The following is a 9,921-nucleotide window of genomic DNA, read 5'->3' as shown; positions in this document are numbered from 1 at the left end:
GGGGGCTACGAGGGCCGGGCAGGCTGAGCCACGTCGCGTTCAGTTTTTATAGCGTCGGGACCAGACGCACAGCTGATTCACCCCCGAGGTCTCCCCGTGCAGCAGTGAGTAACAGCAGGGCTTCACGCGTCGTCTGTCTGCTGAAGGCACGCACAGACTACACAGATTCACTTTTTTTATTAGATCCTCTCTGACTCCTCAGTCTGCATAGTTTTCAGCTCTGCTGTCTTATCTCTCACTTGAGCCCTACATATTTTTTTCTGATGCTGAGGTCACTTGACTTATGATCTCACTCCATATTGTTTTGGTGGTGCAAGCGGGTCATGTAACCCAGACTCTCCATCCTGTTGGTGATGAGCCCCTCCTGACCGCTCCGTCAACAAAGAGCAAGGCGTCAATATCCAGACACCTCCATCAGCATCTGTGTTCTGTCACACACACGAATGTACACACAGCAACAGCATGAAGCCCCTGTCCTGGTTCACACCTGCGTATTGACCCAGGGGGATGAAGTAGAACCACGAACAGGCTTGTCCATTTGCCCTAAAACACACACACACACACACACACACACACACACACACACACACACACACACACACACACACACATTGTGACGCTCTGCCTTGCAGCACCTCCACATTAGCCGCTCCGTCAGATCTAACACCTCCACTTTTTGCCGTGCATTTGTGCACCAGCTGTATAGGGGTGGAGGGGGACGTGTAGAGTAATGGGTGTGGTCGTCCTTCAAGCATGTGTGCATCCGCCTGTCCGGGTGAATCCCCCCGAGGGTGTGTGCACAAATGCACGAACAAAAGCCACGAGTTTCATTATGGCCTCAGAACTCTTGTCTTTACTGAAACTGATCAACATGCTGCCCTTTCCCCCACTCTTAGACCAATCAACATATGGGTGGCAGTTGCACACAACCCCTTCCTCCCCAGTGGTATTCAATAAACAGGTTTCCCACCCGCCATTGATATTCTAATTGCTCACCTCCCTCAGGTCAGCTGATCAGACTGATAACAGCTCTGTTTAAAAAGCAGACCTGCTTTGATAATTAGCTAACAAGTAATAATGACTTTGTAGTTCGTTAATTAGTCTGTTAAACAGAACGACGCATTTAGCTTCAACGGTTGTAGTACCTGATGCTAGAATCTGGTAGAAGGCGAGACAAAATAATGCCTCTTTTGTGTTTTTGGTATTTTCAATTTCATAGCAAAAATAAATTGGTTTTTTTAGGTTTATTGCCCATTGTTACCTGTTGCCTTTTGGGAAAGGGTCTGTCCACTGTTCCTACAGTGTTTTGTTGTTTAGCAAAGCTGCCAGTGCATTCCCATGTTTGCGTCTGTCACCTTTTTTCACCCCTGATGAGTTAGCATGCCTGTTTCCAGATTTTTGCTATATACTGTATATTGCATGTCTTTGAGGACAAAGCTGTGTGGAATCATTACCGACAATGTTTCTGCCGTGTGTTTATTTCAACAGCAAATAAAATTAATTCTCACAGTTTAACCTTTTTTCACCCTCACAGAAGTACATTTGCACAGAAATAAAGATAACTTTTTTATTTATCTTTTCTACGTGCTTCACTGCAGACCTTAACCCAGTTCCCTGAGACAAACTCATACTGTTAGATAAGCTTCAGTCTTTTTCCAACGTTCACCTGCCCTCATCGGATTTGTTTGCGTCAACTCCGTTTTGCAGTAAGCTTAACCTGTGATCTTACAAACTTCTCACTACTGTTTTCACTTGTGAGTGTCAACAGAGCCTGCGTGCAGCTTCTCCCCACTTCCAAGTAAACCCGGTCCCGCCTCTTCTGCAGCCATGAGAGCTGAGCAGAGGCTCGCTCCTCCCTGTCTGTCCTGCCTGGTATAAAGCCCTCCCTCCCTCAGTGTGCTTCAGACCAAAGTTTAGAGTGTGTGAGGGAAGCCTTCAGAGCTTATATGGGGAGGTGTATTTATTTATTGAAGGGTTTTCTTTTTCTTTTTACCCACACAGCCCTCGAATTTGCTCAACTTTTTCTCTGATGTGGATTACTTGAAGCTGACTCGCCAGGATTAAAAAACAAAAAAAGGATATTGTGTTTTCATTGAAAGCTATGGTGGCTTACGATGAACTGGGTAGCTTGGTGCCTATCAAACGGACTCTGCAAGTGATAGACTACCAGAACCAAGCCAACAAAGACTCAGAGGTGAGATGCAGTCTTTCTACTGTTTCCTGAGGGTTTCGCTGAATGTTTGTCGGCTCCTTGAGATGAAGTCAAGCCTTTTGTGTGAGATTGTGAATGAATCAGTGCCTAACCCTGTTTTTATCTCGCATGGGCGCACCGTGTTTGTTTGTGCTTTTAATCACATTGTGCCTTTAAGATGAGACTTTGGACTTTGAATGTTTGAGATACTGCCAAACCTGGAAATGTTAATCATTGGATCACACTGCACCTAGGAAGTTGTTAATAGCGAACAGACCCCCCTCAGTGTTGTGTATTCCCCCTTAAATATGCATCCCGGCACAGCAGGCAGCTCAGCCTTAGTCAGGATATGGGGAGAGATTGGGACAGTGAAGTGGGGGGGGGTGGGGAAACCCTCAGTCAACAACCCAGTCTAGAGTTACTTTGCTTTTGAACTGTAACCAGGTTATCTTTGATGCAGCAGTTAAAGGCTGTTGAAACCCAGGTGTGCTCTCTGTACTTATAAAAAGTCACCGCTTCAGCCCCTTCCTTCCCCTTTTAAAGGGTTGCACGGTTCTCGTTCGGGAGAGATTTCAGGGAAGATGTGGTTTCATTGACAGTAAACCACCTGATAAAGCAGAAGTTCTGCGGGGTGATTCATTCTGTTCCCGCAGAACTGCAAACTCGAGACAGCCCTTTTAGCTTAAACGCACCATGCTGACTTGTCAATGACCTCGACCCTTTCATTCTGACTGTTCAACTCATGCAGTGCTCTAAAACCCAGGGACACATCTGGGGTATGAGGTCACAGCTCACACGAGGTTACATCAAAGGCAGAGCACAGGAAGCTCTTTTGGGATCCCTGGGAAAAAAAATCTCCTGATGTTTATGAGGTTGTAATCTTAGGTTAGGAGTTTAAGGAGCACATGTATGTCTATCCAAAATTGCAGCACTAACTCCGGGTCCGTCTGGTTTCCTGAAGTGAGAACAGATCAAACTGCCAGAAATAGCAACTTTCCCCGTCCGTCTGCACTTTTCCACTTCACAGCTGATGAACAAAGAGTGGGACCAGTGGCCTTTTGTTGTTCTGGGGCTGGTTCCCAAAAGACAGGAAGTGCAGAATGGCCAACACGCGTTTCCAATATTGACTTTGGAGACCCCCACCCACTTATAACTGTAGTTTGTATTACGATGTCTGCTGTTATTAAAAGGTCACATATTAGATTCTTTAGAAGTCTGGGACCCTTTGCATGTAGAGCACAGTCAAAGCAGTCACCATCTCTTTGCTGGCCCCTGCCACTAGAGGGCTCGCTAAGTTCTCAAGGCTGTCTGGATTCTCTGGTCCAATGTGGAGACCCAGAGCAGACCGTGAGTCAACCACAGCCGCGGCAGCAGACAGAGGATCTGTTCCACAGCTGTGTCTGCGGAGCGCCCAGCCTCAGTGGCTGCTCTGTTTCCCAGATTTGCTGAGCCAAGGCAAATCCCATTTGGCCTGAGTCAGGAGAAAAACACACACACAGCTCTGCTCGATTCCAGAGAGCAAGCCCTCATTAGTGTGAATTTCTCAAAATGCAAAAATGTTTTGCGGGGAGTGCAAACGTTCAGAGATGCGAATTATGGCGGTCTCACCTTCTGAAGAGGCTCTGTGGGCTGAAATCTTTACCTCAGATCTCCAGCTCTTTGATTTGTGGCCTGATGTTGTTGGCACGAGGCCAAGCAGCTCTCTCCTTTCTCCCAGCCTCAGGGCTGAGTGAGGGGAAGTTTCACCTGGCCCAGGTGTAGCTCTGCTCTCACGCAAGGCCTGTTGGAGAGCATGTCTCGACTCGCAGCGACCGGCAACCCCTGCAATGCCGCACTGTGCGCACACGAGAGAGGGGACACGACCGCTGCTGCTCCTTTTCCCCGAATGACACAACAGTCCTGACACAGTGCCACACTGGGAAAGGTGTCCCTGGGAAGGCAGTTAAAGAGTTGCAGCGATTAGGAAGCGTTTATCTCACGCTGTTTGAGTGATGGACCAGATCCGCTCCCAAGAAGTGGGGCTGTAGCGGATGTCAGGCCAGATAGGAGCAGAGTGTGCGCAGGGAGGGGTGTTGAACAGCTGAGTGCAGGGTCTCGTGCATTCCTGCCATTCCTCCAGACCCCCTTCCAGATCAGTGGCCAGAAAGGGTCTTTGTGCTCAGTGGGCTGGCCTGGCTCTGGGACTCTTCACATAATGGAGCCAACAGCTGCTGGAGCTGCTTCCTCCTCCTCAGTATCTCTGTCTGTCCGCTGGTCCGCCAGTCTGTCTGTCTGTGGCTCAACCTCGGCTCCGGCTACTCCGATTTCAGTCAATAATGAGGATTTATGACCGGTCTTGATGCGGTTTATCACAAGGGAGTCACATGGGGGCATCTGCACTTAACAGCTGAGGTCTGTGGAAATCTCGCAGTTGGCATTGCCGATCGATTCGCTCTGCCTTGCTGCGAGCAGAATGAAAGGTTCTGACTTTTCTTTGACTACGATGAAATTGCCTGACTAATCTCTCCTTCCGTTTTTTCTCCTCCTTCTTCAGGAACCCAGCACAAAGCGTGTCCGTCCTCTCGGCAGGGTGACGTCGCTAGCCAACCTCATCTCTCCGGTGAAGAATGGGGCCGTCCGGCGCTTCGGCCAAACCATCCAGGTAAGCTCCCCTGACATCCCACTGAAAGGGAACTCAAAGCGCACCTCTTTGCTGCTCTACTTGTTGCACCAAACAACTCGGTTTCCACTTGTCTGACTCCTCTTTTCCATCTCCAGGCCTCCTTCCGGGGCGATGGCAAGTCACCGGGCGCGCCCCAGAAGCCTTGCAGCAAGGCAGCAGCCCCCACGCCGCCCAAAAGAAGGAACAGCATGCTGTGGTCGGAGACATTAGACGTCCACCAGAAGGGAACTTTCTCCACCAAAGAGATCAAGCGGCAGGAGGTGAGAATCAGCACATGAACATACAGTAGGAACAGCAAGTGCATTGTAGAGCATGGTTGGGACACCAAGGGGCAAAGTGTAGTTGTGGATACATGAGTGAGCCAAGTTAGAGATCCAGACAGTGGTTAGTTCTACCTGTCTACCATACAGGTTTCACATATCCCTGTAGTATTTGTGTCGGATAGTCTAAATGGGTCTAAAAGCCACCCCGGGCTTATTTCCCCATCTGTGTGAGCTCACATAGACCTGACAAGCTAACAAACCAGCGCTCTCCGGCCCGACATCCCAACTTGTGGTACATATGCCAGACATCTAAGCCAACTGTCAGAAGGCATAAACATTTTTTAAACACAGAGAGCAGCCAGATAGATTTCAAAGTTGACCTCTGTTGTTTGCACCACGACAGTTTTACCATTTAGTCTAATTGCCATCAGTTGCGATAATGTAATGACATTCTGATTCATGTGTTTTGCTAAAGAAAAGTATCTATTTGTACCTCCCCCTCCTCAGGCCATATTTGAGCTGTCTCGCGGAGAGCAGGACCTGATTGAGGACCTCCAGCTCGCACGCAAGGTTTGTACTTTTAACATGGAGTACTTATTAAGCAAACAGATTAAATCAAAGTCTGGCAGGCCTTCCACACAGCCAAGCCAGGAGCTATAAAAAGACAGGAGTTACTCCTCTGTCTTTCTCTTGTACCCTCACGGCTATTCACGAGCTATTCTTAGCACCATCTCTGCCTGATGGGATGTTGTCATTTGACGTTTTGGCTCTCTTGTACACAGGCGTACCATGACCCGATGTTGAAGCTCTCCATTATGTCAGAGGAGGAGCTCACTCACATCTTCGGCAACCTGGATACCTACATCCCTCTGCACGAGGACCTCCTGGCGCAGCTTGCCAAAGCCACGGGGCCAGATGGGACCGTAGGCCAGATCGGACAGATTGTAGTAAACTGGGTAAGAGTCCCGTCACCAAGTGCTTCGACCTCTTTTCATTCTGTTGACGTTCGGCTGGGTTTCTAGTAAGAAAGGCAGCATAAGTAAGTGTCTCGTCTCCCCTGCAGCTGCCTCGGCTTAACGCCTACAAGGACTACTGCAGCAACCAGCTGGCAGCCAAGGCACTGCTGGACCAGAAGAAGCAGGACCGGCGGGTGCAGGACTTCCTGCAGCGCTGCCTTGAGTCGCCCTTCAGCAGGAAGCTGGACCTGTGGAGCTTCCTGGACATCCCGCGCTCCCGCCTAGTCAAGTACCCACTGCTGCTCAAAGAGATACTGAGACACACTCCACCAGAGCACCCGGACGCCGCCAGTCTGGAGGAAGCGGTGAGTCGAGGGCCCAGATCTGTTCAAACGCAGGACGTGGATCTACAAACGTGCCTGAGGTTAATTTTCTCATTCCTTGTGTTCTTCAGATCACCATCATGCAGGGTGTGCTGTCTGACATCAACATGAAGAAGGGAGAGTCTGAGTGCCGGTACTACATCGACAAGCTGGAGTATCTGGACGACAGGCAGAGAGACCCTCTCATTGAGCAGTGCAAGAGCCTGCTGTGTCACGGAGAGCTCCGAAACAAGAGCGGCACGGTGAGCACAATGCGCACACATTGCTCCTTTGGCTGCCTCTTCCAGTAAATCACCACAAGCTTCACATCCCATATAAGGCAATTAGGCTTATAACCACCTGCTTCGTCGACTTCCAACGAGCCAATGATTTAAACATACCAGTATGCACTTTGCTAACTTTATTGGTGGTTATGTCAAATGTGTGGTTTTAATTGTTGTGGTTGTTTTTGTTGTTTCCCTCCAGAAGCTGCATGTGTTCTTGTTCACCGAGCTGCTGGTCCTGACTCGCCCCGTCACCAGGAACGAGCGCCAGTGTTTCCAGGTCTACCGGCAGCCGATCCCAGTGCATGACCTTGTGTTGGAGGACCTGCAGGACGGAGATGTCAGAATGGGCGGCTCCTTCAGGGGCGCTTTCAGCAACGCAGACAAAGGTGAGGCTTGTGCCAGAGTCAAAAGTTTTATAGCTGTTAATGTAGGAATATACATCGTCTTCTCTCAAGTATAGCAGTTTGCTAATTCTACTTTTCTCCACTTCCTTCCACAGCCAAGAACATTTTCCGCGTGCGCTCCCAAGACCCGAGCCAGGCGCAGTCCCACACGCTGCAGGTCAACGACATCTTCCACAAGCAGCAGTGGCTCAACTGCCTCCGCAGCGCCATTTCCGTCCACCGGCCCCTCAGCGAGCCCTCCACGCCCTCCCCGTCGGCGAATGACGCCCGCTCCAAGCGCCGGCCGTCCTCCGTCTCCGCCATCGTCCACATGGAGGAAGCGGACGAGAACTGCCTGCAGCCGGCCTCTCAGTCCGCCCCCAGCTTGCCGTGCAACAGCACGACTACCAGCCCCACCACGACGTCCCCTTCCTCCCGCTCCTCCTCCTCATCTATATCGACGACGACGTCATCTTCATCGTCGTCGCCGCTGTCCTCGTCCACATCGCACAAAACCAAAAAGGAGAAGAAGTCCCTGTGTTCTTTAGGGAAGAGAAAAGAGACTATGGTGTGAACTGAGGTGGAAGGAGAAAATGGACTCCTGTTTGGACACTTTGATTTATTTTTGTACATAGATGTTGGGACTTGTATTTATGTGTGTATTATTACAGTGATCTGTGTTACTGTCCTCTTCGGCAGCTATTTACCTTACCCCTCCATCCAAGTGCACCGCACAGAGACACAGTATTCTGGAGAGACGTGCACGGCTTCCACCAGCTCTAAAAAGGGAAGCGTAATGAGAAGCAAACACACATTTCACACATGGATCTGTGTGTTGCGAGTGTGTGGATTTCTTGAAGATAGAGGTGGTGCATTCAATCCTTTACTATTGTTTACTATTAATTTGATATTTAAGCATTATTTTAGACCTTTTTTGATGGACTAATGAAAGTTTTACATTTTTATATTGTAAGATTTATTGTATTTTTTTAGGTATCATAAAGCAGCACTGTTTTAGCTTTTAGGTGAAGTTGTTTGAAATTTTGAGCATTTTTAGCAGGCAAGAAAGGAGGAGAATCCCTCTAAAGGATGAGATGTACTACACAAAGCTACAAATTTCTCTGTAAAAGTCTGATTTTTGATTAATCAGAAAACACGTCTTATTTTTATACATTCCTTTAATGACAGATGTTAGGACCTGGACACTTTTTTTTTTTAATTCACTGCAGGCATTAATTTAAATCCAGTGACAAATGAGACTTCAGTCTCTCTCTTTTTGAAAATGAAACATTACTATGAGGTGTAGTGGTAGCAAATCATCTGAACAGAGAAGAGAGCAGGAGTTTTGTTTTGAAACAAAATTTTGAACTGAGCCATGTTGGTTTTTAAAAAGCTGACTTTTCAAAATGAAACGGATTACTTTTCAGTGTAGCATCTTGCATGGAGCTTTAGTTGTGGACACTGCGTGCACCAGTAGAGGCAGCAGGACATATTTACCTGTCCTGGGGGACAAGACAATGAAACATATAAAAGACTGGTTGATGGAAATAATAAAAGTCAGTGGAAGGCTGGAAGGAAAAGAGAAAAGCTGGAAAAAGATGTTTTGGAACTGAAATAGATCGTCATCGCAATGTGTTTCACTCCATTAACTTCCTGTATAAGTTGATGTGATATCTTGCGTATAGATGATAGGTGGTATAAATCAAGTGAGTGTAATGGACAGGAAAAAGTACGTAGGGGAAGGAAGATGAAAAAGAAGGTTTTTGTACGTGTGAACAAGATGAGAAAAAGAGAAGAAAAGAAAAGAGCAACTTGATTGCTACGAACTATATGTAATTAAAGAACAATAAAGATCTGTGTAAGATTTGCAACTGAACTTTTGGTTTCATGTTTTATATGACGTCTGCCTACTCCCAGTTTTCATGCTTAACTAAGCTAACCAGCTCCCAGTTTTCATGCTTAACTAAGCTAACCAGCTCCCAGTTTCCATGCTTAACTAAGCTAACCAGCTCCCAGTTTCCGTGCTTAACTAAGCTAACCAGCTCCCAGTTTTCGTGCTTAACTAAGCTAACCAGCTCTCAGTTCCGTGCTTAACTAAGCCAGCCGGCTGCTGTAGCTTCATAGTGAGTAGGTATTTGAAGAGTTAAGCGACAGCTGGATCTTATTATCAATCTCTTAGCCAGAAAGCAAATAGATATGTTTCTCAAAATGTCAAACTTTCTTTTAGTAGAATTTTAAATGGACAGAATAGCTCGCACATCGTCATTGGCATAGGTCGTATGACTCGCATGACACTTATTGGAAGAGACTCCCAAAAGAAGGCAGAAAAAAGGAGATACCTATTGATTTATGAGCGTGCTTAACTTTAACTAAACACTCAGTTTCATGAAAGTGCCAAGAGAAACATTTGCGGTGCAAGAATAAGTTAGGATTTGTTGGGTTTTTTAAACTGCGACATCACTGCCTGGTCCCTGTTTGAACTACGTTATTTGTTGATCCTTAATGAAAGAAGAACCTCACTCTGTCAGGTCTGTGATTCACATTTGGAAGACCTGACAAATGGTCCACAAGAGCCTCTCAAACATCTTAATAAACAGATTGGGTTTAAAGGAATTAAAACTGCAAGGGCTGTCCACCGAGGGACGATGCATGGTAATGAAAAGGAGAACTTGAAAGAAAATAAAGAGACGGCTTCATTTCAGCCTTCACCGAGCTTTTTAACTGTGAAACATTTCATCTTTGCTGGAGCGAGGCTGACTTTCTTCCCTTTTCGTTTGTCTGCTTGGCAGCACCAAGTAATGGCCTCACGTCTGCTTC

The 9,921-nt window shown here is 47.4% G+C and overlaps 1 protein-coding gene across 3 annotated transcripts in view; it reads left to right on the top strand.

Annotated features, from left to right (window-relative positions):
* net1 (neuroepithelial cell transforming 1) overlaps positions 1–8,980 on the top strand; it is a 48,203-nt gene extending 39,223 nt beyond the window's left edge. For 2 of the 3 annotated variants that reach the window (XM_031869886.1, XM_031869887.1), the window contains 8 exons: positions 4,725–4,832; positions 4,949–5,113; positions 5,624–5,686; positions 5,899–6,072; positions 6,180–6,437; positions 6,527–6,697; positions 6,921–7,107; positions 7,221–8,980. In XM_031869886.1, the coding sequence (XP_031725746.1) occupies positions 4,725–4,832; positions 4,949–5,113; positions 5,624–5,686; positions 5,899–6,072; positions 6,180–6,437; positions 6,527–6,697; positions 6,921–7,107; positions 7,221–7,678 (1,584 nt within the window). In that variant the 3' untranslated portion in view covers positions 7,679–8,980. Of the gene's footprint in view, positions 1–1,822; positions 2,195–4,724; positions 4,833–4,948; positions 5,114–5,623; positions 5,687–5,898; positions 6,073–6,179; positions 6,438–6,526; positions 6,698–6,920; positions 7,108–7,220 lie in introns of those variants that run through there. The other variant, XM_031869888.1, reaches the window with a different exon arrangement.
* Positions 8,981–9,921: the final 941 nt, after the last annotated feature.

Source organism: Anarrhichthys ocellatus, unplaced genomic scaffold, assembly GCF_004355925.1.
Source record: "Anarrhichthys ocellatus isolate YVR2014 unplaced genomic scaffold, GSC_Weel_1.0 scaffold49, whole genome shotgun sequence".
Classification (NCBI taxonomy): Eukaryota; Metazoa; Chordata; class Actinopteri; order Perciformes; family Anarhichadidae; genus Anarrhichthys; species Anarrhichthys ocellatus.
The sequence above is the reverse complement of the archived record's forward strand: the minus strand, read 5'-3'. Positions and strand labels throughout refer to the sequence as shown.